At 55.2% G+C, this 27,001-nt stretch overlaps 7 protein-coding genes across 7 annotated transcripts in view; 3 read left to right on the top strand and 4 right to left on the bottom strand.

Annotated features, from left to right (window-relative positions):
• N657DRAFT_564815 (ARM repeat-containing protein) overlaps window positions 1-3,267 on the top strand; it is a gene marked incomplete at both ends in the record, with an annotated part of 3,926 nt that extends 659 nt beyond the window's left edge. The window contains 2 exons of the mRNA XM_062788313.1: window positions 828-3,101; window positions 3,166-3,267. Coding sequence (XP_062651212.1) covers window positions 828-3,101; window positions 3,166-3,267 — 2,376 coding nt within the window. The remainder of the gene's footprint in view (window positions 1-827; window positions 3,102-3,165) is intronic.
• Window positions 3,268-5,895: 2,628 nt separating this feature from the next.
• Window positions 5,896-6,818, bottom strand: N657DRAFT_211224 (uncharacterized protein). The gene has a single exon (XM_062786247.1). The coding sequence runs from the start codon at window positions 6,575-6,577 to the stop codon at window positions 6,086-6,088; it is 492 nt and encodes a 163-aa protein (XP_062651211.1). The 5' UTR covers window positions 6,578-6,818; the 3' UTR covers window positions 5,896-6,085.
• A 4,832-nt stretch (window positions 6,819-11,650) lies between these two features.
• Window positions 11,651-14,497, top strand: N657DRAFT_210598 (uncharacterized protein). Its single transcript, XM_062786245.1, has 8 exons — window positions 11,651-11,857; window positions 11,919-11,990; window positions 12,052-12,126; window positions 12,179-12,478; window positions 12,542-12,769; window positions 12,832-12,868; window positions 12,937-13,934; window positions 14,036-14,497. The coding sequence occupies exons 2-8, from the start codon at window positions 11,956-11,958 to the stop codon at window positions 14,283-14,285; spliced, it is 1,923 nt and encodes a 640-aa protein (XP_062651210.1). The 5' UTR covers window positions 11,651-11,857; window positions 11,919-11,955; the 3' UTR covers window positions 14,286-14,497.
• Window positions 14,498-15,843, top strand: N657DRAFT_210599 (uncharacterized protein). The gene has a single exon (XM_062786246.1). The coding sequence runs from the start codon at window positions 14,709-14,711 to the stop codon at window positions 15,651-15,653; it is 945 nt and encodes a 314-aa protein (XP_062651209.1). The 5' UTR covers window positions 14,498-14,708; the 3' UTR covers window positions 15,654-15,843.
• A 189-nt stretch (window positions 15,844-16,032) lies between these two features.
• Window positions 16,033-17,653, bottom strand: N657DRAFT_631255 (SPRY-domain-containing protein; the record flags this gene model as incomplete). The annotated part of the gene is made up of 3 exons (XM_062791043.1): window positions 16,033-16,988; window positions 17,041-17,346; window positions 17,404-17,653. The coding sequence occupies 3 exons, from the start codon at window positions 17,651-17,653 to the stop codon at window positions 16,033-16,035; spliced, it is 1,512 nt and encodes a 503-aa protein (XP_062651208.1).
• Window positions 17,654-19,595: 1,942 nt separating this feature from the next.
• On the bottom strand, window positions 19,596-20,990 carry N657DRAFT_678044 (uncharacterized protein; the record flags this gene model as incomplete). The annotated part of the gene is made up of 1 exon (XM_062796035.1): window positions 19,596-20,990. The coding sequence occupies one exon, from the start codon at window positions 20,988-20,990 to the stop codon at window positions 19,596-19,598; it is 1,395 nt and encodes a 464-aa protein (XP_062651207.1).
• Window positions 20,991-23,648: 2,658 nt separating this feature from the next.
• Window positions 23,649-25,397, bottom strand: N657DRAFT_678043 (uncharacterized protein; the record flags this gene model as incomplete). Its single annotated transcript, XM_062796034.1, has 1 exon — window positions 23,649-25,397. The coding sequence occupies one exon, from the start codon at window positions 25,395-25,397 to the stop codon at window positions 23,649-23,651; it is 1,749 nt and encodes a 582-aa protein (XP_062651206.1).
• Between the last annotated feature and the right edge of the window lie 1,604 nt (window positions 25,398-27,001).

The following is a 27,001-nucleotide window of genomic DNA, read 5'->3' as shown; positions in this document are numbered from 1 at the left end:
GGACACCGCCGCTTCCTCCGCCACAGCAGGGCACCCAGTGTGGTCCGCTTGTCCCGGGCACCGAGTGGACCGACAAGTCCATCCCCATGGCAGACTCAATCCCTGCCCCTTGAAGGCTTGTTGCAGCAACTGGGGGTTTTGTGGCCCCTTTCCCGAACACTGCGACATCCACGCTCCCGAAGGCGGCGGCCCAGGAACCAAGCTTCCCGAATTCAGAAGCACCTGCATCTCAAACTGTGGCATGGAGATCAAACAGAACTCGGGGCCCCCATCCAACTTTTCTCTCATCGGAAAGATAGAAAGATTGCGCTTCATCTGTACCAATTACTGTACATCGATATCAATCCGGAGCTTAGCCTTAAACCCTCCGCCGAGCCGCTCGCAGGCACTACTCTGGGAACTCCTACGCCTGCGAAATCATCATCTGCCGCCGGCTCCTTATTCTTGGTCACGCTCTCCCAAATAAGATAACCTAAGAAGAGAAAACAGAATGTAAATCCGTCCATCTACTGTCCCCATACCGGTTTTCCTATGTCCCCGACTACTTTGTGGACAGACACTGTCGAGGCGGCCAAGGCGTGTCCGGATTCCAAGCTCACAACCCAGCTCAACCTTGGCCTGTTTGACAGTCAAACTACAAGCAAATCCCCGAGACAAGCATTGCCCTGATCAAGCTTGCAGTCCCCAAGGGCATCCAGGACAGCAACTCCCAGATTCGCAGTCATGCCGGCAACATTGCGACTGAGATGATCCGACGGGGCGGCCTCTACAGCTGGCCTGAGCTGCTGCAGGAGTTATTGAAGCTGCTCGGCAACGGGTCGGGCCAGGTGTCCAACGAGGCCCAAGAGGGCGCCATGGCGGCTATGGCCAAGATCTGCGAAGACAACACGAAGTTGCTGGAGCGGGAGCACAATGGCCAGCGGCCCCTCAACGTCCTTCTTCCCAAGTTCATCCAGGCGACCAAGAGCCCCTTGCCCAAGGTCCGCGCCCAGGCGCTGACGGCTATCAACATCTTCACGCCCAGGAAATCCCAGGCCATGCTCAATTCCATCGACGACCTCTTACAGCATCTCTTCTTCCTCGCAGAGGACCCTGTGGCCGACGTCCGGCGCCAAGTCTGCCGTGCTTTCGTCCGCCTCGTCGAGACCAGGCCAGACAAGCTCCTGCCCCACCTCAGCGGTCTCGTCGAATACATTATTTCACAGCAAAAGAGCGATGACGAGGACCTTGCTTGCGAAGCTGCCGAATTCTGGCTGTCGGTTGGTGAGCACGACGATTTGTGGCGGAGTCTCGAACCGTACATTCAAAAGATCATCCCCGTGTTGCTTGAGTGCATGGTGTACAGTCCAGAAGATATCGCTATGCTGGGAGGCGAATCGGACGATGAGGATGAGGAAGATCGTGAAGAGGACATCAAGCCCCAGTTCGCAAAGAAGAACCTCAAGCGCGGCGCCAACACGGAAGGATCGGCGGAGGCGAGCCAGAACGGCAATGCGTATGAGAGGTTGGCGAGCATGGATGACGACCTAGAAGAGGGCGAGATCGATGATGAGCTGGACGAAGAGGGCGACGAGAATCCCGACGAGAAGTGGACCCTCCGCAAGTGCTCGGCCGCAGCCCTCGACGTTTTCGCCACCGATTTTGGAGGCCCCGTCTTCACCTCCATCCTGCCGTATCTGCAGACCAACCTAAAGCACGAAGATTGGCCGTACCGGGAGGCCGCCGTACTGGCACTCGGCGCTGTTGCCGAGGGCTGCATGGATGTTGTGATCCCCCATCTCCCCGAACTCATCCCCTACCTCATCAGCCTACTTGACGATCCGGAACCCGTCGTCCGGACAATAACATGCTGGACGCTGGGACGGTACTCGGCGTGGGCAGCAAATTTGAGGGATCCCGCCCAAAGACAGACTTACTTTGTACCCATGATGGATGGCATTCTCCGGAAGATGGTGGATAAGAACAAGAAGGTCCAGGAGGCGGGCGCGTCGGCCATGGCCAACTTGGAGGAAAAGGCAGGCAAGCAACTTGAGCCGTTCTGCGGGCCCATCATTCAGCAGTACGTCGTGTGCTTCAACAAGTACAAGGACAAGAACAGGTGGATTCTCTACGACTGCGTTCAGACCTTGGCCGAGCACATCGGCCCTGTGCTGGCACGGCCCGAACTCTGTAACCAACTGATGCCCGCTCTGATCGACCGGTGGCAGAAGGTCCCTGACCAGTCGAGAGAGATGTTTCCCCTTCTGGAATGCCTGTCGTACGTTGCTATCGCGCTTGGCGACGCCTTCACTCCCTACGCCGAACCTATCTTTGCTCGTTGCGTCAACATCATCCATCAGAACCTGGAGCAGACTCTCGCCGCCAATAACAACCCAGACTTTGACCAGCCCGACAAGGATTTCTTGGTCACCAGTCTGGACCTTCTGAGCGCCATCATCCAGGCTCTGGACGACGTGAAGGCGGTCAAGCTGGTCCAGAGCAGTCAGCCAGCCTTCTTTGAGCTCCTGAGCTTCTGCATGGAAGACCCAGCCGATCAGGTGCAGCAGTCGGCATACGCACTCCTCGGCGACTGCTCCAAGTTCGTCTTTGAGCAGCTGAAACCTTTCCTGCCTTCCATCCTTCCTATTCTGCTCAAACGGCTAGACCTGGAGAACATACTGGACGAGGAGGTGGATGAGAGTTTTGCCGTCGTCAACAACGCTTGCTGGAGTGCGGGCGAGATTGCCATGCAGTACAAGAAGGGCATGGCGCCATTCGTACCAGAGCTCCTCCAGCGCTGTGTCGAGATCATCTCCAATCCCGGCGTGCCCCCTGGCGTGACCGAGAACGCGGCGATTGCGCTCGGCAGGCTGGGTCTCGATAACTACGACCTTCTTGCCCCACACCTAGCCAAGTTTTCTGAGGAGTTCCTCAAGGCGATGGACGACATCGACCCGTCTGAGGAGAAGGCGACGGCGTTCAAGGGTTTCAGCATGGTGGTGGCGCACAACCCACAAACAATGGAGAAGGATCTCTTGCACTTCTTCACCTCGATCGCCCGGTATCGGGATCTGAAGCTGCAGAACCCCGTCAAGCAGGAGTTGCACGAGATCCTGCAGAATGTGAGCATCTCCTTCTCTCTGGTCATTGTCGATGAGAGCGGTGTTAACCCAGTTCATTTCACAGGTGCTTAACATCTACCGCCAACTCATTCCCCAGTTCAACGACTTCATCGCGCAGCTCCAGCCCCAGGATCAACAGGCACTAAAGGCCACCTACGCCCTCTGATCTGACTTGGCATTGCAACACGGGTGGCGAGTCGAGAGTTGTTGCGAAAAACACGCACACGTAGATAGCTGTCCTCTTAGGGTGGGTTCAACTTGGGGAACAGAAATTGGGAAGAATATACCCTGTGGCATGCATGGTTTCATGGGCTTGTTCAAGACATCGTGGGGTATGGGCTCTAGTGGGCTTTCAGAGCTAATTTGGGAGTGAAGGGAGCTTTGGTTCTGCTACTTTATGTTGCCTGTTAGAGTGCGGACCTACCCTGGCAATTGATGAAGTTGTGTTGAGGAAGGTGTGGGAACAACAGAGGTGGCATAGTTCCAGGGTGCGACTCTTTTAGGCGACAAAAGAGCAGTGAACAATGGATCGATCCTGTCTGTTTGGCTTCGGAATGAGCAATGGCAGGGGCAACTTTAGGCTGGTCGAAGGAAAGCTAGCAACCCGATCTTTTTGATTGCTTGCTTCTAACGCTGTACGATGAATTGGAGCGTCAGAACAGTGATGGCTGCTTCTTGCGAGGATGGATAAGGAAGCAATATCGGGCTGGGGTTTCAGCCATTTGAAAGGGCGGGACGGGGAATATGGCTGCCTGGAAGGGGAGACAAAGTTTCGCGTTGCTTCCAGGAGGGAGAAGACAAAACATGCTAATGGTTTTGGACCAGAGGGGAGCCGGTCGGTCTCGATGGCATGGGCATGGGCGGGATGAGGGATCTGGACAAGAATGCTGGTGGTTGGCGATTTTTGCTGTTGGTGTGATTGAGAGATGGGTACGTCTGATGTCTAAGGTACTGTGAGGGGTTGATGAATGGAGATTTTTTTTTGGGAAGGGCAAGTACATAAGAGGACAATAGCATGGCCTAGATGAAATCAGTAGATAGCTGGCGGCGAACTGGATTGCATTTGCACTTAGATAGGTCACTAGATAGCTAGTAGGTAGCTTTATCGTGTCGTTATTCCGGAGTCAAGGAGCGTGGTGTATGTTGAGGTCCATGGATTCATGTGTTGGGCGTTGGAGTCGTCAGGGCATTCAGGGTCAAACTGAACCACCAGGGCTCGGCACAATGTGGTAATGACAGTAGTGTAATGGGTTGTTGAGCAGTTATGCTCCAGAGAAGGATGGTAGGTTGTAACAAGAGTAGATCAGCGGGGCCTCGAGAATGCTTCGACTGGTCTCTCTGATCTCAGTCACCAAACTGAGGTGTATCAGGGAATCTGATACGCCTTCTGCTTGTGTGCCTCTGCCCTCACCTGGCCAACCGACACATGGTACTCGATACTGTTGCGGAACAAGCATTTGACGAACTGCAGAATCCAAACTGATGGCTCGAAGAATTGCCATTCTTTAAGACGTCCCATGACTAATAGCGGTTTGGATTTCATGCGGCTGTCACTCCGTCTCCTCGAGTCCTTTCCAGTCTAGCCTCCTTTAATTACTGGAATCGCACCGTCAACGATATCAACACCATCCATTGCCACAGAGGTATCAAGTTCAGCGTGTGCGGGTCCCGCTGTTGGTGGAGTAGGCACTGTCCGTTGAGTGATGCAGAGGCCGAGGTATGGGGACTACCACGTAGACGGGATTGCAGCAGCATCAGAAAGCAGTTGGGCATCGTGAGAACATCCGTTACGGGCAAGGCAGTCTGGAAGTGTCCCAAGGCACCATGTGTTGTTGGTCGACGCGGTCATAACTCGACGACTGTAGTTCTATAAGATTCGAACGCACCTGCGGGCGGAAGCAACGCAGGCTGTCATTTGTTCGCAAGGACCCACGTCACATGGACTCAAAGTCGTTCCTTCAGAGCCGGCTGTTCTCGATACAGTAGCGGAAGGTGCACCTTGAGACTCCTCATTCCTTCCTCGAGCGCATCATCGATGGGTTGATGACGGGACTGAGCGGGATTTTCATGTCATGGCCTGTTTTGAATGGGGCTGCGCAAGCATCACAGATGGACGCACGCCAGGGGCGAGTTGCCACGGCGCTTCGAACCCATTCTTCCATGTCTGTGATGGCATTGTAAGAGTAGCGTGGTCACCCGGACGAGCTGACCCCAGAACGATAGTGAGCACCGGTGCGTAGAGGTTCGTGCTGCGAATGGATTGCTGTGCATGTCATCTCATGCTGCTCAGAATAATGTTGCGTAACTCGAAGCTCGCCGAGGTTTCCAAGCCCTCCAACAACTTGGCTAGATGGTCGTCTTCTGGCCATGCTCCTCGGATACTTCTCGCCCAATGATGGCGTTGGCTTTCCGTGTGACACAAGAAAGTCGGGTCCGGCGCGGGCCTTCATTGACCCCTTCATCTCCCGTGTGCGAGGTACGGACGTCGAGATCGCGTTTTCTGTCCCACGGTTGTGCTTGACGCGATTCAACGTCCAGCCCAGGCACCCAAAAGCATCTCGAGTCGATGATCCACCACATGGAGTTGTTATCCGTTGCCCTTCGGCAGTTCATCAGTCTTGAAGACTGCGGGTACCTCCGAACTGGGTCCTCCTTCCAAAAGTGGTCACCAGGCCGGAGGGGACGTTCTAGGGTTCATATCCAACTGTCGGGCCGCATTCCGAGCCACTAAACGATCTGAGTGTCAAGCCTGGAACGTGTACATGTAGGCACTGGGAACGAGTCAATTTTCCGACCAACGTCGGAGTTTCAGGAGTGCCATTGGCTTGTTGTGATGGAGAGAGCCCGTCAAGGCTAACTACCTGCCTGTTCCGCCCTGAGCGAGAGCGTCAAGTTCCATGATTCCTTCGGTCAGTGGCGGTTGACGCCCCTGAATGTCACGTACATCTCGCCGGCCTTCCAAGGAAGCTTGCGCGTTTCCAGCATCATGTCTGCATGTTGAAGGCCGGGGATATCAGGGACAGGCTGGTGATGAATTTGCTGTGCGTCTCGAAGACGGCTCTCCCCGAGTCCAGCAACGCCATTGCCCGCCACGAGGCAACCAAGGCGTTCCTTGTACCGAGACATTTAGCACCTGCCCGATACAGCAACAGCCGCGTGTTTACAACAAGGCCGCTTGATGCCCTTCCCGAGACCAGGCTCACCACGAGATGGGGGAACATCCCGCACCGGATCCCTCGTCGAGCGCCCTTAACTGCTTCACGCCACAACAGTGCCCAGTAGGCCCGGATATACATCCACCTAGCCCTCTCCATTGGAGGAGAGTGAGACATTCCCTGAATTACAGCCAGGCACGAGATACAATCTCCAACCTCCCCAAGCAAGCAGCCGGGATCAGATCGACCGCGTCTCCCCGAGGCAGTGTAATCCTGCGCGTCATCGGTGTGACTCGGAGAATTTTCACTCTCGAATAGCATCCAACAGATGGTGTCCGTTCTGTCTTTCTTCACCGCGGTTTGGCATTGGACGACAGACAAGGGTCAGTATGCTGCTGTCCAAGTGTCCACAGGTAACACATGTGCCCGGCGCCGTAGGTCGTCCAGGATGCAGTAGGATGTAAGCTTGGCTTGCAGGTTAGAGTCAAATGAGCAGAAGAACGCAATGCCTCAGTGCCCTTATTGTGACTGCCGTGTAACCACTATAACACCGAGGAGAAGGCCGCTTTGTAGCTGCTGAAGGAGGTCTCCTCGGAGGTGACTTTCTGCTGCAACGGCGGCAGATTGTCAAACGTCAGGTATGCCGGGTATTCGCGTGTCCCGCCTGTTTGGCTCGGGTCTGGTGTTGACTTACACGTAAGCGAAGCAAGCCACCTGCGCCGCCTGGCGCATGATGGCTTGCGTTATTCGGGAACGTTGCAAGATAAAACCACCCCGGGGGCATCCCGGCATTGGCTCATGAATGAGCAAGCGGCGAGTTTGGAAGGGGCTATGGTGGAATAATTCATGTCAAGGGGGCAAAGAACAGCGAAATGAAGAACGACAGAGAAGAAGTCCATTGGCGCGGCGAGATACATGGCCGTACCACTTCATCATCATGCCTGCGCGACGCGTGGTGTCGTGCGGCCCGACGTTTTCAGCCGCCCTGCCTGGTCACCACGTCCATACTCAGGCGGCATGTCCCAATCGGGAAACCGAACCAAAAATGGCTATAATTAGAAAAGCCTCTCACGGTCGGTACTCTGGATCTGGTTACTGAATGATTGGTGTGGATGTACATCGTCTGGTGCAGGAGCGACGGGATGGAAAAGCCTGTCCCAGAGTGTCGGGGTTGGGGTGCCTCCGAGTCTTCCGCCATGCTTGCTGTTTTCCTGACAGGACGGGATAGTTGAAATTCGGTATGATTGCTCTTGTAGCACAAACGTGACTTTGCGGAGGGAGCTCATTGTTGCCTCGGGAACCCTGAGTACACGCCTTGTGCAATGCTCTGCCACCCCTGGAGATCATCACCGCTTCTACAACCGTGAGAGCTTTCCTGTCTTCGCAAGACACAGCGGTCCCAGTACTGACCGAGAGAGACCGTCCAAGGCAGTCAAACCACAGTAAGGCTCAACGTATATACAGAGATGTTGTGTGGTGTTGTAGAAACAGCCCCATTTATTTTGCTCCCAGCACCGGGCGGAATTCTATGGATTGCGAAATCGAGCCACATCCTGTTGCCCTGGAGGCCATCTCCTTCCCGGTAAATCACTTTCCCAGTGCCACCGACCGAGGAGGGTCTTTGAAATCGGCACTCTATCGCAGTAGAGTTCTTTCGGCTGGACCTACACGTGCAGACGTAGGATGGTATGGCGGTCGAACAGTCTGGAAAAGCTACGGAAAATCCACGGCAGGAGTGAAACGTTGTATCGCAGCAGATCAACTCACTTGTGGGCCTTCATGCTTGGTTCGGGTCGGCCGGACTTGATTGGTGCGGCGGTCGTCTCTGACTGCCTCTCGGCCGAATGTGGCAGCGACGTCAGAGTGGGGAAACTTCTCAGAAGGTTAACTTTAAGAATAGAAACCACTAAGTCAAAAGCAGACAAGCCGGTCTCGCTAGGCAAGCCCGCGGGATGCGACGGCCTTCATCCGCTCTCCCACACGTGCTGGCAACCGGTTTTGAAGAAGCCCTTTAACCCCGAGTGGGATCTACCAAAGGTTGATAATATCGCCTCGGGGAGGTATGTCATGTACTTGTACCTAACATGTGTGGAGCCTCCGGGTTGTGCATAAGCTGCACTGACGGCGCAGGAGGGGTCCTTAGAGCTCACGGCGCTAGCAAACCCCGAGCCCTGAGTCCCTGGCCCGTCCGACAGCAGATATGCTGGCAGCACGGCCCGAGAATGGAGGGCGGTAAAACCGACTGCATCATCAAAAGTGGAGATGCTCAGCCTCCGCCTTTTCTACCGAGGACCTTCCCCAGGAGATCGGATCAAGCATAGACAGAAAATCAGGGCAATGACTACCGGGATCATGTTCCGGGCTTCGGCTTGCGGAGTAACTATTGCAGCTCAAATGTCCACAGGGTTGTGGAAGGCAACAGTAGGAGAGTTTTGTTGGTAGAAGAAGAGTGCGAACATGGGTTATGAGCGGAAGGCGGGAAGCCAAAAATGGACACGAGAAAACCGTTGCATTAGCCAATCAGAGGTGCAGCAATCGAATGTCCCGATCCCCATCCCACCGCCCTTGCATGGGTTAGTTTGACAAGGTTTGCATGATGTTTCGGCGTTGCACACGCTACTCAAAATGATGGCCCACCCAGATTTTTCGGTCTACTTGAGACTCCCCGAGCCTCTTCGTCTCCTGGTTGAGCGAACATTGCAGCACGATCACGGCTCTGTCAGGCACGGCACAACGCGATTTGCAGACAGGTTGTTTGCTAGGGCTTCTAGAAGGACCTGAGACGGACAGCTTCGTTGACGGGTCGGGAGAACGATCATCTTTGCACATCTAATGTCGACAAAGTTGACACGATAGACGATGTTACAGCATCACCGGCCTAGAGACTTTCTCTACGGCTCTTCCGATACAGTGCTACCCCGTCCAACATATCAGTGCCTTCGAGGTAGGTCCGCGACACTGTGGTGGATGTGAATCACTAGCTTCCTGTAGGAAGTTTCGAAATGCTTTCGTTGAGAAGCCCCTCCGGGATGGCCTTTCATCCAATGACATGTTGTATGTGCCGAGTGAAAGAGAACGAGAACTTTGCCGTCTCATGGCTCACGTCTTAGCCTCAGGCTTCGCAGCATGTTCCCGGCCTCGGGGGAGCCACGGCCGAGTATCACCGACTTCGACTCCAACAAATGTGTTATGTATGTAGCGTACATCACCTAACGTTGATTGGCAGCTCATCAGCCTACCGACACAATAGCGATTTTCAAGGCCGTGTGAACCCCGCACCGACAGCATCAGACTCAGTCTGTGCACGACACTTGATCTCGTCATCTCAGGCCGTGAGTGGAGGCCAGGTCCTCCCGTTGCTTTGGCCTACCTTATTAAGCCAGATTTCAAGGACGGGAAGAGGGCTGGGCATGGTGATGACGCCGGTGGATGTCACGCTAAGGGCGTACTCCGTAAAGTGCTTGAGGTTGGTAAAAGCATCTATTCATTGCTGTAGTTTGGCGGAGAGAAAGAACCTGAAGGATCCGAGCGACACCGGTTAGTTTTTACTCTGGTCAGGTACACTGTAACCTCCTCTGCTGAACACGCCTTGTTGAACTTTCCAACATGGGCATCTTGTCGGCAAAGGGCGGCCACCCTCATCCGTGACAGCGGCCCAACTCTTATCGCAGAATCTCCAATAATAAGCGAGCGTCTGAAGTTCTGATGCTCCGCCTCAGTCGGAGTGTCTGGTTGGCTATGTACAAACTGTGGTAGGTAGATCGGACGCTGTCATCACCACCTCAACCCTCTGGCACCTGACCATACACCGGAAGGGCAAGCCTTCATGCTTGAATTTACTCGGATGCGGAATGAAAGAATTGACAATCAGCCAATGTGAGTCTTGGGTAAGCGAGTGTAATCCTTCAAAGCTTTCACTTCAAGATGTGGCGGGTACACAGCCATGAGTAACCGGTCAATGGCCGGTCCGGCTGCCAGTCGACTGTGGCCCAAGTTAACGTAACATTGGGGGAGCCTTCAGCAGCCACAGGACCCTGACGGCGACACTTTCTGGCACAGTCTGCACGACACAACTCGGCAGGCCCCTCGCATTGGTCAAGTGCTCGACAGCTGCTACAGGATGCGGGAGCATGCCCGCATGAACTTTGCGCTGCGAGGTCAGGCCACAGAACAGCAGGGCCCAGCCGTGCACAGTGTTGCACAGTGTTGACTCGCCTGTGAGCGGCTTTGCTTCCACGGCGCTTTCGATGTCAAGATCCTGCATGAGCCCAACGTCGGCACCTGAGCGGCAGCCGCCCCAAAAATTGATCGAACCATGAGCGGTGACGGTGATGTCTAGCCTCTGGATCCCCAGCTTCCTGCCTTTGTTCGGTTGTTCCCACTCAGCACCCGCCACTTGTGCGCTGTGCCACTTTGTCTGTCGGCCCTTCTCTATTCGGTTTGTTGCTCTCCGCTGGCTTCGGCATCCGAGCCTGTCGCACCTGATGGACTTTTCGGACAAGATGTCGGGCTTCCGTCTTCCAGGTTGCTAATGGTGAAGGAAGATGAGCCTTGAACTGATCGCAGATCAGAAAAATACTGTGCTTTGGCGGTGCTGGCTTAGGATTTCGCTTTCCTTCTTTATTCAGTGGGCACATGAGACGGAGTCGCCTGATGAGGAAAGGTCTCGGTCCCTCGGTGTGGGGCGCCCAGTAGCATGGTGTGTCATGTCAACAATCAGCGGCCTCTCGGCCGTGCTGGTTCCTCTTTTGGGCAAGCCTCGGTGCACCTAGTGGACCCAGTGCCAGAGTCGACGCCTGCTATAAACGCACTGGCTGGGGATGGGGTCAGCTCCCACGCACCCAAGCAACCACTCAGCGACAGAGGCGCTATTTAACTGTGCAGCTCCCCCAAATGCCCGGCTCCTCCTCTTTGAATCTCACAGAGACATCACCATCGCTGACCCAGCCCCGTCGCTGTATCTCAATCACTCACGTTCGCTTTTAGCAACTCACCCCAAGGAAGTCCTCGTCGACTCCTGTCATTCGCTTGTTTCTTTTTTGTTTGTGTTTGGAGAGATCTCGAGAACCGGAAACCCGCCAAGTCCTCAAATACCGCCTTTCAGTGAACAACTCATAAACGCCATCTGCAACTACGACTCTAAGAAGTAGATGCCTGTCTGCAAGGCCTAGCTCACTTGCTACCCACACCACACTCTCGCTCAAGTTCTCGGCATCTCTTCTCAACACAGAAGTAAACCACGATCGCTACTGCTGGGGAAAGGCAAAGGAAAGAGAAGAAGAGCCTGGCAGATCGAAACGGAGGACGCCTTTGAGACCTAAGGACCGAGGGTACAGAGTTATCTATCTGCTGTTCCGAGACGACAACGTCATCCAGCTCTACCTTAATCGGTCCGCTCTGCTCGCAACTGCCGAACCGCCTCGCTGCGCTCTGAATCCAACTTGCACGCTGTGCCTTGAGTGTCTGCTGCCCTGCGTGCTGCACTCCATACTCCAAATAGTGTCGCCTCCTTGACACTACCCTTCGCGCGCCTCTCCTCACCGCAAACGGTTACGCTCGCTATCCCGCTGCCTTCCGGGGCACATCGTGTGTTTACTTCATGTGAGCAAAGCCCGCGCTTCCCCCGAAAACCTTCGAGTTTCACTTATTGACTGTTTCGCAGTTTCTTTCGTTAAACTTATTTTTACCTATTCGTAATAATGGCTGGTCCCGGTGGTGGCCCTCCTCGTCGCAGGTGAGTTCTCAAGCCATTTGTATCGTGCAAGTTGATTCCCACCTGCTAACAGTCTTTCTAGCCACACCAAATCCCGGAAAGGGTGTGACACCTGCAAGCGTCGCCATATCAGGTGTGATGAAAACTTCCCTCAATGGTATGATGTCCGCGCTCGAAACAAGCAGGTCAGAAAGCTGACATCACTCCAGCCGCAACTGCACCAAGCACAAGATCCGCTGCCCGTACAATGATGTTTCCGTTCCAGAGGATAGGGCTGGCTCGCCTGACAAGCCGGATCTGATGTGGACGCCGGAGACCGAAGCTACCATCGACCAGTGGCGCCGCACCGGAGTGTTTCCCTTCCCGAGTCTGGGCATCTACCCCGCCCCTGCCCCTGAGCTCCTGACGCTCGAGGATCTGAGGTTGATCCATCATGTTGCATCCATCAGCCACCAGATGCAGGAACTCGACGCCAGCGACTTCACCCTTTGGACCCGGCAGATTCCTACGTAAGGCTATGTTCCGAGACACTGAAAGACGTTGCTGTCGTACTAACGGCTCTCTGCTTCCAGCATCATCAGGATCGGCGCGACCCACCGCTATGTCTTGCATGCTCTGCTGGCGTTCTCTGCCATGCACCTTGCATATCTGACTGGCTGCCCAGCCGTTGGGAATATGGCTTACGAGCATCGCGGCGTCGCCTTGAAGGGCCTTCAAGAGGCCATCAGTACGTTCTCCCGCGAGACTTCCGACGCCATCCTTGCCGCTTCTCTTGTCCTCTCGTGGCAAGCCACGGATTGGTAAGCAATAGTATGCAGCTAGCCGAGCTACACATACGGGGGGGCTAACCTACCTTCTGCAGGCGGAGCTGGACCCAACTCATGCAAGGAACCTCCTCTGTAAGTTCAGTCTGGCGCCGTGCAGCAAAGCCTTCGGGAACATACGCTAATCAATATACTCAAAACAGGTTATCGAGGCCATGGACCCCTGGAAGCACGAGTCCCAGTTTGGTGACTTCATCGCCGAGAGCAGCACTTTCCCAACCGCTCCCCCATCGCCCACTCCGGATCACCAGCCCAGCCAGCCCCGCGAGGATGACCTGGAAGCGTTCCAACGCGCCTTGCAGCAGCTGCAAAAACTCGAGACTTTCCTCAAGAAGAATCGCGAAGATACTAAGGCGGTTGCCCAACTCATCACCTTCATGAAAGGCTCCCGCAAGGTCACGTCGTCCCTCTCCGTGGCCCAGCAGTTCGACCGGCTTAAGCCTCTGCGGACCTGGCTCTTTTGGCTGCCCGTCATGTACCTGCAGCGGAATGGTGCATCGCCAAGCGCCTTGGTAGTGATTGCTCAGTACTACACGGCCGCCCTGCTGATGGAACGTCTCTTCCCCGAGATCGGCGCTGCCTATTTTGGAAGCATGACCATCGGCCCGGTTGAGCAGATCGCTCGCCGTCTTTATGCCATCCGCAATTCCGGTCATGCCGACGGCGATGTCCAGACGCCCCTCAACCTGATGGAGTTCCCCATTGAGACGGTCAATGAGTTCCGCTCGCGGATGGGATGGGTCCAGCCTGTGCGCACGCCGTCATTCCCTCAGTTCGATCAGCCCAGCTTCTACATGAACGAAGGTTCCCCCCTGATGATGTCAGCCAACTTGTCTTCCGAGTACCTGCCATACGGTGACAACGTGGCGTTCAGCTACAGCACCGAGGATCTCTCTGTCATTCCGGAGACCGGCCCGAGTAGCGCCATTAGCCCGCTCCAGCTGTCGTCGCCCTACGTGAACCCGCACTACCTCAATATCCCCAGCCCGTCGTACGGGGGGTATAGCCCTGCGTCGAGCACCTATGGCGACTTTGGCGACGCGTCTTCACTTGTCTACAGCGATGCTGAAGACAACGGCTCCTACGGCGGTTACACGGCCACCTCACCAATGCTGGGCGGTGCCAACACTTACGGCGTCGGGTTCGTTCCTCCAATCCAGACAGTGTGGACCTGATCCAGGTTGCACCAATGGCTGCTATCCGCCTTGCGCAAGGGCAAACATGATTAACCATGACGATCAGGCCTTCGTATCTGAGCACCACCCCGGATTACCCCCCTCCTGAAAATCGGTCTCCTTGGCTGCCAACTCAACACCCAACCTTCGCACCATCGCCCTTCCCGAGTCCTGAGCAGCCATTTCTCCCAGTTCCCGCGTCGCCCAGCTCCCAGTTCGTCACTGTGGTGACTCAAGAGGAGAGTAACTTGGCTTCCCACACCGTGCTCTCCGCGCCGCCAAGCGCCCAGGACAAGGGAGCAGGCAGGACCGCATAGGGGACGCGACATTCTCCCATACCTGGCTACGAAGTTTACGACTCCCTTCTAAATATTTTCTTTTGCCAAGCACGCCGCTTGCTGCTTTCTTCGCCTCAACACAGACGCAATTGTACACCACAATCCTTTCAACGATCACACACTCGGCTCGACAGCAGCGACTCCACGGCATTCTCATGACGTGTTACACTCCTTTACGACTGCGACGATCTCACCCACCCTAATTATTATGCTTTTATTTGCAACGACGCTCCTTCTGTCCACATCATCATCGAAGATACCCACTCACGACGCTCCTTTTATCGTACCGGCTGGTCCACTCGAAACAAGCTATAGACTTTCCTTTTGCATTTTGCGGATCGGGACGGTTGATACCCCAACGGGATAGACACTCCTTTGACGACATACACTGTACTATGATGAATGTATTTCATCGGCATAGAATTCGCTCCTTACGGACTCCCATCTTCGCATGATCACGATACCCAACTGCATAGCGACTGTTGTTTTGGTTTGGTTTGTTTGATTTGGTTTGGCTGTTCTGGACATGGGCATCTCGGATCTTTGGCTTCTGGAAGCAGCAAGGCTGTTGACGTTAGTCCGGCGAGGTCTCTATTTGGGAGCGAAGAAAACGGAGGATTTGGCCTTTTGTATGGAAACCACTGGGTGTTTTCTGGTTGCATTGGGCGGCGTTCATCTGGTTGCACGGTTTTGTGTCCCTCCTATGGAAGTAATATTGCTCAAGGGGTTCTCGTGCTGGCGATCTCTCGAATTGGAATTAGGCTGATTGTATGTACGAGAAGGACGGGAAGGACGGGAAGAGATAGTAATAATTGCAGTCGACTGTTGACTGTCTCGCTTGAACTACTACCACTTTTGAGTCTTCGTGATACGCAGCGAGAGCCCTGCCTGCTCCGTCCTGTCTTCTTATATAACATTAATATACGGCCTCCTCTTGAGTCTGCTCGTGTCTCGCGCTTTTATTCTGTCCACCTGTTGGGCTTTCGAAGGCGACAGCCCGTGGGCCAGATCCCCCCTCGAGCCACTCTAAGATCTGCTCCTCGGAATCCCGTCAGTGGCCCCTTTCATCCTCCAACGTGTTGCTTGAGTTCGTGTTCTCACTTTCCATGGCCAATGAAAGCCAGAGAGAACAAACAGGTTATGCTATTGTTGGACAGTGGACTATATAAAATGGGTGGAAGTGTGAACACTTCTGCTCATGTCTGTAGCAATTCTGTACCGTTGGCCCCTTCAACCTTCGGGTCCAACAAATGTTTCAGTTCTGGTGGCCAAAGACAAACTGGGAACAAGGGGGGTGAGGGGGTTAACTTGAGCGTAACGGGCGATTGTGATGTGATTGTTAGGTAGTTTAGTAACATGCGGTGAGGGATGATAGTTGCTCCCCTCTGAACGTTTTGTCGCCCACACCAGCCAAACCACCACCTCCCGTATAAACAGTTGCTTGCCAGCCATCCCACGATATAATTCAAACCGCCTGCCATGAATTTGTAGAACTCCATTCACCACTTCCCCAGCCCAAAACTTAACCGGCAAAAGACAAGGCAAGCTCCACACCGACCAGCCTCTCAGAAACAACGAAAAACGGTGCAATAACTTTGGTACCGTATCCCCAGTCTCAATGACCATGATGCCCGTTCACTGTCTCAACTCCGCAGAGGGTATAGTTCCATTCCACCCCGTTGTAACCCCGCACAAAGAAAAACATCAGATCAAATACGGGCTTTCATCACGTCGCACCCCTTGCACTCCTAGCACTATCGCTCCTATCCCGCCCGGCGCCCTGCCGGATCGCATCCTGGTATGTTGGAATCGGCGGGCTGGGCGGTCTCCCCACCTGCGGAGGCTCAGACCTGCTACCGCTTCCCCAGGCCGGGGCAGACGACGCTTCACGACTCCTGGTGAGTTGAATTAGGGGGGCGTTTTCGCTGTCGGAACTGCTCCTCCTGCTGTCCGTCTCCTCTGTGTCGGAGTGCTCTGGACTTGTATACTCCGGCGGCGGGCGGTTGTCGTGGTCGTGCAGGCCTAGCCCAGTGACTGATGATGGGTCGTGGCCATAACTGGGTTGGACCAGCGCCGCAGCACTGCTACTGGGTTCGCCGCCTTCGTCTGTGGGTGCCAAGTGAGCGAGGGAGATGTCGGTCGGGCTGCGGAGAGGCCCAGGGCTCGTAGGAGAGAGCATGCGGAAGTTGCCTGATCTGGACCGTGCGCGGCCGGAATCTGAAACGTTCGGACCTTGCCTAAATAGCTGGGCCGAGTGACTATACCGGTGATTGCGAGCTGGTGAACTAGTGAAACCGTCCTTGGTCCCCGTCGCAAGCAAGATGGTATCCGCCTCAACACCGTAGGGCGGTGGAGGCGCCAGAGAGCCCGTCATGGGCGCGAGACCCCACTTCTTCACATTGGCCTCAATAAAGACGAAACCAGCCTGGCCGAAGTTGACGTGAACGATGCACGGCCCGTTTGCGCCGATCGCTGGAAAGAAGTTTTGTGACTTCAGACCGTGGACCACGTCCTCTAGCCTTTTGCCATTCCGTGTAAAGAAAATCGTTCCGGTCCGTGGCCGGTAGCCGACGCCAATAACGTCGCCTTGTACGAATTGGGGCCCGTAGGGGGTCGCGTTGAACGGTTGATTGTAGCGACGTGTGCCGTTGGAGAGATACGCAACCGAGAACTTGTGGAAGCCTGTCGTCGTTAGTCTCACCTGCCCATGCCGGGGGAGTAGACAATCACCTACCAGGTAACCTGAACAGCGGGTACGGCTTGGTGGCCATGCCTATGCTTAGCAATGTGCTCTCGGGCTTGTCGTAGACCTTTGTTTCCCAGTAATAAACATCGTTTTGTTTAGGAACGGGTAGATTACTCAAAACAGTGCATTCGGAGTCGAAGAACTCGACCTCTGTCCTGGCCTCGACGAAGCAGTTTGCGATTTCCAGCTCGGGCTCGAATTCCCATGCAGATACCCCCTTCTCCTGGATAGCCAAGTACTGCGACAATGAGATATCGGTCTGCACGGATTCTGGAGGATTTGCGGCGATGAAAGCTGCCCAAGCGCAGTTAGTACTCGGTTCACAGTTAAGGGCGGAACCAGTCAACACACCCTTGGCCCTTAGATATTCCGTCCTCTGCATCTCATCCATCGTCTCGAGGGCCTCGGCCTCCTCGCGCGCAAAGGCCTGCTCATCATCGTACTCGCCAGGGCGGCCGATCCGGTCGAGGAATATGCGCCCGGACGCTGTGTATCTGAAGAAGTAGAAGGCCAGGAAGATGCAGAGAATGAGGATTGCCGACCCGAAGGACGACAGCAGGCCGATGACAATGCCATTCAGCCCTGGGCTGTTGTTGACCATGTTGGAGGATCGCTGAAGCGATCAGACCAGGAGGACTCGAGCCGGTGCTTAAGTCGGGAGTCGAACAACCCCAGAATGGCGGCCGCTGCCGGGCAGCGATAGGTTCGCGCGACCGCCAAACACAAGGTCGTCTTGCTTTCTCACGTTGGCGCCAGCACAGGTGTGTCGATGCCGAAACACGGCGGCTTCGTGGTTGTTGTATCCGGGACGGTTCAGGGACTCGGGGCGAAGGCGGTCCTCGTTCAATTCGATTTGCAAAAGAACAAGAGCGGAAAGATGCGGCGGCCGTGGGAATGGGTTCGAGTGCAGCTGAAACGCTATCGCGTGTGCTCGTTACTCGTTCGTGAGACCTGCAAGTCGCAGGAGTTTTCAGAGCTCGAGGCGTCAGCTGCGGCGATCAAGGCGCCGGTGTGTCACGTTGGCGGGGAGAACGGTGCGGCCGAGAGACGCCGAGATGATGGATGACGAATGACGGAGGCAAACGAAAACAGCAATGGATGATCGAAAGGAAGGCACCGCTGGCTCGCCGAGATACGATAAGGAACTTCGAGACGAAATACGCAGATGAAACAAGAAGAGTGAATCAACAGAGGTGATGTGGGTGTATTGTACAAAGGTACATAGGGATGATGGTTGAGGGGACGAAGAAAGGAAGGATGGAACGTGAACATGCGTATGCTGATGCCGACCCGCAACAGAAGGATGGGAACGAGTCGCCTGGTAATGCGCCTGGGTTCGACACAAGCAAGCAACCTGGAAGGGGCCAGGCGCATTGTTGGCCGCTTATCAGTGATCCAATAGCGGTTTAGTGTCACGAGGATGGAGCGCAAACGTTATCAGTGGGTGGGGAAGAGCTTGGCAACCTGGAAAGAGAAAAGGGTTCGGTGAGTGATGACGCCGACCTGGTTGTCGGACCCTCTGGCCCGCCTTGGTCATCTGCAATGGAGAACATTTGGGCATCGCCAAACTCAAGGCGGTCTTACCCAAGTTTGATGACATCTCTCTTTACAAGTATTGGACTCCATCTGCATCAGTGTTGCATGTACTTCTGTGCATTCGCGCTTTGTTTTCCGGATGCATAACCTCTTTCCCTTGTGTCGGCGGCTGGGCGCCTGACTGCGGCGGGGCTGCTCAGCTTCGCCCTGCAGAAGGGGCTGCACCAAGTTTCAGAGGCAGCACCAGAACGACACAACAGGCCAACGTCCGATTTCCAGTTGTTTTGCGCGCCAGGTCACCCTAAGGTCGTTGAACGCCCTCCGCTTGCTTTCACCCACCTGCTTTCACCCGGCTACGAATCTCATGATTCGGCCAATCCAGCTCGCCAAACCATTTCGAGGGAGCCCCTCCTCCGTGTGAGGAGATTGGGCTCTGTTAACAACTTCGAACCTTCCGGAACCGCCGAGACTCCCGGGCCGGCCGGAACGACGACCTTTGGCCAGACATGGGGCCAGCCCGGTGATAGGATCGGCATCAGGACTCCAATGAAGATCAGATGGAGACAGTTTGAGTTCAGGGCTTGGCTTATTGGCTTACTATACGTACTTATTGGCTTAACATACGTAAACGATTTGAGAAGCCCGCCAGAGGCTGACGCCAATTAAATCTGTACTGTGGCTGTAGTACGGAGTATGGCGTATTTCACAACGAGGGAGCCGCGGCCACAGACCTAAGAAACGTATGCTTGATAGCTACATAGACCTACAGATCATCCAACAGTCGCTTCTTTGCCGTACTGTACATCAGAACATGAACCATATACCCGCCCACCAACAGATACTAGGTTGCCAGTGTCCCACAAACGCCCGCCCCCATCCTGCTTGCATTGCTGCTTCCATGCTTGCGTCCATGCCATCTCACGTTTCGTCGTCACACCCCCTAGCCACATGTCATAACCCGTCTTTGCTGATCCATCACACTTCCTGCATTATCATGATACCGTCCCTCAGGCAGCGTTCTCCCGGTTCCTCCTCGCCCCAGCACCACCTCTCTTCTTCCGCTTCTCCTCGGCGTACGCAAAGTCGGTCACCGAGCTGCCCGCCACCGAGCTGCCGCCCACGGGAATATGATGCGAGTGCGTGTACACCTTGGTGCCGACGTCGCTCGCAGAGCCGACCTCACTGGGGACCCAGCTCCCCGGCACCCGCGAGTCCTCGCTCGGCGCCGCGGCAGCATTCCTGTGCCGTGAGCGCGACCGAGCGCGCCTTTCCCTCTCCGAGTAGTCGTTGATGGTGCTCTCGCTGACGTACGACCCGCTGACGACGCTCTCGCCGGGCGCCTCGTCGATGCGCCGCAGCGCCATAGTCTCGTCGGCGCCGCGCGTGAAGCTAAAGTCTCGGCGGATGTTGGACGATGCCGAGGCAGAGGCAGCTGCGCGTCCCTTCTCCTGCAGGCGGCGGGCCTCGGCGCGGATGCGCTCGTTCTCGCGCATAGCGTTTTTGTCGGCCGTCGAATAGACTTTCCGGATGCCGCCTCCTGTGCGCTCGCTCGCGTCCTTTTTGGTAGGCGTGCTAGTCGGCGTGCGCTGGCGGTTGCTGATAAGTTCAGAGGTGACGGTGCTGCCTGTGTCGGTGGTGGACTCGGCCGCATGGCTCGGGCTCGCCGTCGACCAGCTTGGGTTCGTCGAGCCGTCCCAGGTGGAGGCCTCTGATTCGCGGTTTAGACCGCCCACGCGAGCGGGCTTTTCGTGACGGTAGTTGCGCAGCTGTTCCTGGGCCATGGCCTCGGCCTCCTCGTCGACGATGACGCCCTCTGCGTCAACTTTACGGCGGGACTTGTTCTTGCGCTCCGCTTTTTCACGGGCTTTTTTCTCACGTCGGCGCTCCTTTTCGCGCTCCTTTTGCTCCCTTTTTTTTCGCCGCTTCTCCCGGCCCGAAATGTCGGAAACGCCGCCGGTAATGCCGGTGACACCTGTAGTAGCGCTCACGACCGTGGTCAGATCGTCGCCAATGGTGGTTGTGCCATCGTCGACGTCCTTGTACACGCTGCCGCCACCCAGCACTGTACTGGGCGTTGCGTCGGAGTATATGGTGCCGTTGGGCCCTTTGCGCCGGAGCACCGTCGACTTGTAATCCTCCCAATCGTTCTTCTTGAAATAAAAGCCGCCGTTCTTTGCCCAAAAGAAAAACCAGATGCCTCCTACAACGAAGGCGGCGCCAATTAGGCCGAACACGGCAAAAACTGCGTTGTTGTTGATTTCTTGGGGACGGAGTGCGCCGGCTGCTGGGTTTCTATCCTGCTCAGCCGGAGCCCGAGCCAGAAGGACCGAGCGCGCAGCCAGCGGCCCAAGCGACGCCACATCGGGCCGGCCAAAGAGGCTGTTGATGATGGCAGGCGCCATGTCATGTGGTGACGATGTGAGCTTTACTCGACAGGATGCTGTAAGAAAGTGAGACGGTTACCTTGGCTGGTTCGAGCTGGTCAACCAGCCAAGAAGCCGGAGAGGTTGCCGATGCAATGGCTGTGATCTGGGGAATTGGCCAAAATCAAAGGGCGACACGGGGAATAAATTGAGTCGCAGTGATGAGTGTAGAGGCTCCAACCGAAGTCGAACTTGTGATTGACGCCAAAACCGTAGTCGCCGTACTCCGTCTAAGAGAAAAGGATTAGGTGCGGGGGAGGGTGTGTTGTGTTGACTGGTTAACCCAGAAACCGAGGGGCTGGGGCCGGGGCTCAGGGAACAAGGCCTCCTCTACTCGAGAGGCTGGGAGATGAGAACAAAAACAGCGACAGGCCGCCAGCCAAAATTCAACCCTGGCAGAGTTCGACTTATCCCATTCAACGTGCAATCCTCAGCAACAGTTATTTGGGGTCGCCTTTAGGTAGCAAGAGTTGCCTTACTTTGTCACCACTACCTCCGTAGGATACTCATGCTGCTTCCCATTGATAACGTTAAGGAGAATTGATGACGTCGTAAACGAAGTCGATCCGTTGCCCAAGCAACCGCTCAGCAGCTGTCAAGCCACGGACCTTATTGGTTCCGAATCCGTACGTTGAATCAATACGGTAAGTTGCGATATTGGAACTGACCGCTCCTCGTGCACTCAGAGAATTCGCCTACCTCCACTCTGCTTCGACCGCCAATCACAGGTTCCAGCTCTCTAGGCCGGTGTGTTATGTCAGCACCACGCACAGACTTTGCTGAGCTTTTCGCCAGCTGTTGGATGAGTGGCCCGCCCTGTGGAGGTTGTCGAATTCATTGAGTACATACGTGTACGGTAACTTTATTGGTTTCTCGGACGATGGTTTTTACCTCAGTTCGCCAGCTGTATCTCATCCCCTTCTTTCACTTTCACGCATTTTCTTCTTCATCTACAGTAGCTACTCCGTACCTGTCTCCTTCAAGGTGCCATAGAGAGATAATAAGCCTTTAAATGCCATGCCCGACACTTGTCACAAATTAATTGCCCACCAGAAACGACTAGGTAACCCGCACTCACGTGCTTCCATGCTTCCCTAAGATCGCGGACCGGACATCCGCATTGCAAAAACCAGTAGCGCCAAAAAAGGGCCCCCGAGCACTTGACCGCCCTTTGCGGCATCGAACACGCTGCAAAAGAGGGTTGAGAACCGGCAATCCTGAGACGAGGAAGACCATGAGGCCAAGCCCACACCTTCCATTCAATCTCGAATGTAACACACCCTCCAGCACCCTCTCCCTCGCTTGTTCGAGCAGAGGCCTACGTGTGTAACCGACTGATTCAAGCCAGACAACTGGATCGCCACTTCATGCCTTGCCTTTGTGCTGCGGTTACCCCGCCACGGCGCTCAACTGAATGCATTACACGTGGTGATCTGATGGAGCGAGCCTCGCTTCTCAGCGGCGGACTGAGGGAGAAACATCGAAGCGTACAGCAGTCCATATTGGCATGGCTGACCACACCGCATTACTCTGCCAAGCTCCCCTTACAAGGCCGATCTCATCACTCCATATCTAGATCAGGATTTGAATCGCACCGTATGATATGGTATGTGAACCTATACAACACCGTATGTACGAGCAAGCTCCAAGAGTCCTCAAGCCTCAGTCTGTATCACGCAATCGCCGTGTCGAACAATGACGCGGCCACGTGAAGTAATTGTAACCTGCCGCCTTCTTCGCTGATTGCTGTCAGGCTAAGCTACCACAAGGCATATCGCAATGTTGGGGGTGAAGCACCATCACTGATCAATATCTACAGCTAGCATCGAGGGGGACCCAGACATGTCTTCAAGAGCTAGATTGCGTGTCGACAGTGCATGTCCACAGGGAAAGAAAATCCGAGTCCTGTTACCCGGGTATAGGGACCCGTCGGAAGCAGAACTATCTCCCCTTGCTGGACATGCTGTTCGCGCCTCGGAACAGTCTTTCTCCAGCCACAGTTCCGATGTGAAGCTAGAACGCAAGCACTGGCACAGCCAAGTTTCTGTAGAACACTGAAACAGATGGTATCAATCTCTTGTGATGGTAAGGTAGGGGGGAGAAGAAAACAAGCCCTATGCACGTCCCAATGACAGCTTCAGAGAAACATAAGTGACGTGAAAATAGGAAGTGGTGTGGTGATATTAAGGCGAAGCTGCCAGTTTCCCATACAGTCCAGATTCGGGTATCAACCGCTCTTTTAGAACTCGACACACGAAAGAAGAGCGGCCGCCGTGTTTTAGCACCGTAATAGGTTACAGAAAGAGCCATGCCATCCAAGAAGAAACGAAACGAAGTGGTATAAGAAACAAACCCCAGTTCCCAAATGTGTCCCAACCAGGAGAAATGAAGAGAAGCAAAAAACCAACAACGCTCGCTTAGATCAGATCAGATACGCCAAGATAAGAGAACAAGAAATGAAGTAACAGAAATGCCGGCCGTTATGCACACGAAATCGTCATCAGCATCATTCTCATCATCTTTCCGAGGCCCCACATCGACCCCATCATCATCAAGTGGTCATCAGCATCGCCAAAGTTCCACCAGCGAAGGCCAATCATCGTCGCCCCATCCTTCGCCGGTGTGTAGTGTGGTCCGTTAGAACGGAGAGCCAAAAAACCCGTCACCATGTCGCGACGAATACGACGAGGGGAACTCGGGGTAGGCTGGTGGCAGCGGCGGGGGACCATAGGTGGTGAACGCGTCGTAATCCAGACCAGCGTCGTACTGTGAAGCAACGTCGTACTTCGAGAAGTTGCGTGCAGAGTACGACCTTGGGCGAGACTTGGCCCGCGAGGCCGCGCGCGCCCGCGAATGCGGTATGTCGACCCTGGTACGACGATCCTCAGCGGGATCAATGTAGCTGGACCTGTCGCTGCCCGTGGCGCGGATCTCGGCGTTGCCACCCCTCGCGATGATGTTGATTTCGGCTCCGTCTTGACACTGCATCTCTGTGTTGCCAAACTTGAGCACCGTGCTGCCCTTCACCCGGATCGTGACATCCTCGTCGTTGGGCGCCGTCGATCTCGTGGTACGGGTGGTTGCAGACTGTCTGTATTCGCTCTCGTCGTGGCTTCCCGAGCTCCTCGTGGACCTGCTGCTCGCACCACTTCTGCCCGCCTTTCGCAGCGTCTCAGCCGTCAATGGCATTTGCGGCCCACCTCCATGGTCATCCTGATATCGGGTGGCCTGCCGGATCTTGTCCTCATAGGCACTTCCAGAAGAGCCCGAATTCCCACCGTAGTAAGAGTTACGCCGAAGGCTCTTCCCAGCCACTTCGGTGTGGTAATCATGGTCATATCCGTTATCTGGACCGAAGCTGGGCCCCCGCGGTTGAAAAGGGCTGATGTGCTCGTAGCTCCCTGGCGCAAACGGCGATACGTCGAAGAGGTGATCTTCAGGGTCAAGATCATAATCATCCAGGTCAACCTTTCGCCTGGCCGGCGTAGATGGTGGCGGCCGGAACGCGAGGGCGGTTGGGCGAGCAGAGGCGGGTCGGCGTGGAGGCGGCATTGCCTTCCTGTCCTCGTCGTTCTTGGAAACTTTTCGAGACGTTGTCGAAGGGCGTCGCGTGAGGGACCGTTCCACCGGCTCTTCATACTCGTCGTACTCGATGGCGCGGGGTTGCCGAAAGCCCATCGCGGACTGCGGCCGGGCGGACCCAAAGCGAGATTCAAGCGGACGCGTTTGAGGGTAATCGAATGGCGGATGAGGAGGTGGGTGGTGCATAACCAAAGGCGCCGTTGATGGCGGGCCAAACGGTGCTGGCATGCCGCCTGGTCCCGGCCTTGGCCCCGGCGGTCCCATCCATTGATGAGGAGGGGGGAAGGAGGTGGGCAAAGGAGGCCCGGGTGTTTGACTTGCGTAGAATCGAGAGTTTGACGGTGGTGGCCTCGGCGGCGCGCCGTAATAGCTCGATGGCCTTGAATGGGGCGGGGGGCGGGAGGTTGCTGGGGTTATGGTAGGGTCAACGCCATAGTAGGTCGCCTCCACGTCCCTCCTGGTATGAGGTATGCTCGAGGTCGTCTTGGCGTGCTTGACTGGGGGTCGTGAGGCAGGCATGAGGGCCTTTTTGCTTGAAACCGACCTGTCTCGGTCCTTGCTGGATTTTTTGAGTGAGTGTCTCCGCGGATGCACCGTCGTATCGGAGTCTGTAAGAACGCTGGTGGTTATCGGCGACGAAGAACCTTTCCTGGGTCTGTTTCGCGCTCGGCCAGTGTTTGGCTGTTCCTTAGCCGGACTGCTTGGGGCAACCGAGGATGCGTAGCGGGCGGATTCCTCAATCGGGTTCCCAGACTCGTCGGCGTCTTCCACAGACGCGACTATTGGCCGGTCTCGCCTCGACATGGCGCTACGAGCCCACGCTCGCAATGAAGGGTATTGTTGTGGTTCAAGTCTGGGCGAACGGGTTGTTGCAGAGGAGGCAACAATGCCTCGGCTTGGAGGCGGCCAGTGTTAGGGTAGCGTAGCTCTCGAGCGGTGGTTCGATGACAAAGCGGTCAGATAGACTTTACGCCAGAAAATTCGCAGCGGTGACAATGCGGTTGTTGAAATGCAAACGTTTTGGACAAGAGCAGCCGGTGCTGATGGTATTGTGATCAGCGATAGGGAACGGTTTCGACATAAGTAGACTGCGTGGGTTGGGATGGCGCCAGCAGAACTAGGGCGGAAATAATTGGGATGAAGTGTCAGGCTCCATGGGACGAAAAAGGTGGAGTGAAAGGGACAGGGTCGAGTTTTATTCCACTGCGGGGGAGTTGAGCGGAAGAGGACAGCCCAGAAATTGTACAAGGACGACCAAGCGACCCAAGAAAGACAGGGACGGCAAGGCCCACTGCCAATACCGTAAGGTAACGAACAATCGCAAACAGTATCTTCTGTCAGCACTGCTCGGGACGGAACAGACCGGATGATGAGTCGGGCACTATATCATAGTCCCCAAAGCTGCCTGCGCGCTTCCATTGCTGGTCACGCTGAAATACTCTAGTTCCTACCCAGGCAACCGGGCCCTTTTCACCCAGTGGACACTGGTTCAGGTTGATGATGCAGGCGGCGCGGTTCCGCTTGTCTGGTTGGCAACTACAATACAATCCAACCTGGTTCGTTTGTTAGCGTGGCACATGGCAGGCGCTACACTCCCTAGAGTAGACAAAATACCTTGAGAGTTCAAGGAAACAAAGGAGGGAAAAAAGGGAAGAAAGATAAAGTATAAGATAAATAGTAGAAGAATAAGGAGCGGAAAATTAGGTGAAGTTGTAGGGAAAGAGAAAACAAGAAAAACTATCTGAGTGAAAGCAAGATAGAGGTGTGAATGCTCGAGTTCTGTGCTAACGAGCAAACCAGGGCTGTGCTGTACACTCTCGTGGGGGGATCGAAGACGGGAAAGAAGCCTGGAATGCGGATCACTCTAGTCAACCCTTGCAACCCTGTGAAGGTCGAAGGGAACAACTCGAGATCTGCTGGCCAGGGAGCCCAGGTAACAAAAAGCCCTAGCAAAGACGGCCCAACAGTCGCCAAACGGACAAGGTGCTCGGTTGTCGCTTTCTTTCCTACCTAGGTAGTGAATGAAAATACCGTCGACCAAAGGGGAGAAGTGGTTGCCAAGCACTCGAGTGCACGGATAGACCTGTGTCTGCCGAAGCTCAGGTCCCCAGTAAGCTTGCTACTGCAAAGTCGCTTGCACTTCTGGCAACTTGGGGATAGCTGTGTGGTTGAGCTCAGCGTAAGGCCTCAACCGCCTGGGTCGTCAAGTGGGGACACGGCACGACAAAGCTGGGACCAACTGCCTCCCGCTCTGTTCCCCTCGCTCCGCCGTCTTAATGCCCGACAGCGTTCTTGGGTATCAATCCGCAGGGACCACGACGTCAATGGAAACCTGTCCTCAAAACAGGCCACAAATGACCGCTGAACGAAGGCGGCTGCTGTGTTCCCATCCCCGAATTCGTCAGAAG

This window comes from Parathielavia appendiculata (assembly GCF_033297405.1).
Source record: "Parathielavia appendiculata strain CBS 731.68 unplaced genomic scaffold N657scaffold_2, whole genome shotgun sequence".
In the NCBI taxonomy this organism is placed as follows: domain Eukaryota; kingdom Fungi; phylum Ascomycota; class Sordariomycetes; order Sordariales; family Chaetomiaceae; genus Parathielavia; species Parathielavia appendiculata.
Note: the sequence above shows the minus strand (reverse complement) of the source record. Positions and strands in the feature narration are given on the sequence as shown.

What these genes read in the sequence shown, in the direction of transcription:
- N657DRAFT_211224 (XM_062786247.1), bottom strand. Translation starts at nt 6,577, where the DNA reads ATGCTATTCGAGAGTGAAAATTCTCCGAGTCACACCGATGACGCGCAG.
- N657DRAFT_210598 (XM_062786245.1), top strand. Translation starts at nt 11,956, where the DNA reads ATGGCTGGTCCCGGTGGTGGCCCTCCTCGTCGCAG. An exon ending in GATGAAAACTTCCCTCAATG is followed by an intron (nt 12,127 to 12,178) that starts GTATGATGTCCG and finishes ACATCACTCCAG; the next exon opens with CCGCAACTGCACCAAGCACA. An exon ending in TGGACCCGGCAGATTCCTAC is followed by an intron (nt 12,479 to 12,541) that starts GTAAGGCTATGT and finishes CTCTGCTTCCAG; the next exon opens with CATCATCAGGATCGGCGCGA.
- N657DRAFT_210599 (XM_062786246.1), top strand. Translation starts at nt 14,709, where the DNA reads ATGTATTTCATCGGCATAGAATTCGCTCCTTACGGACTCCCATCTTCG.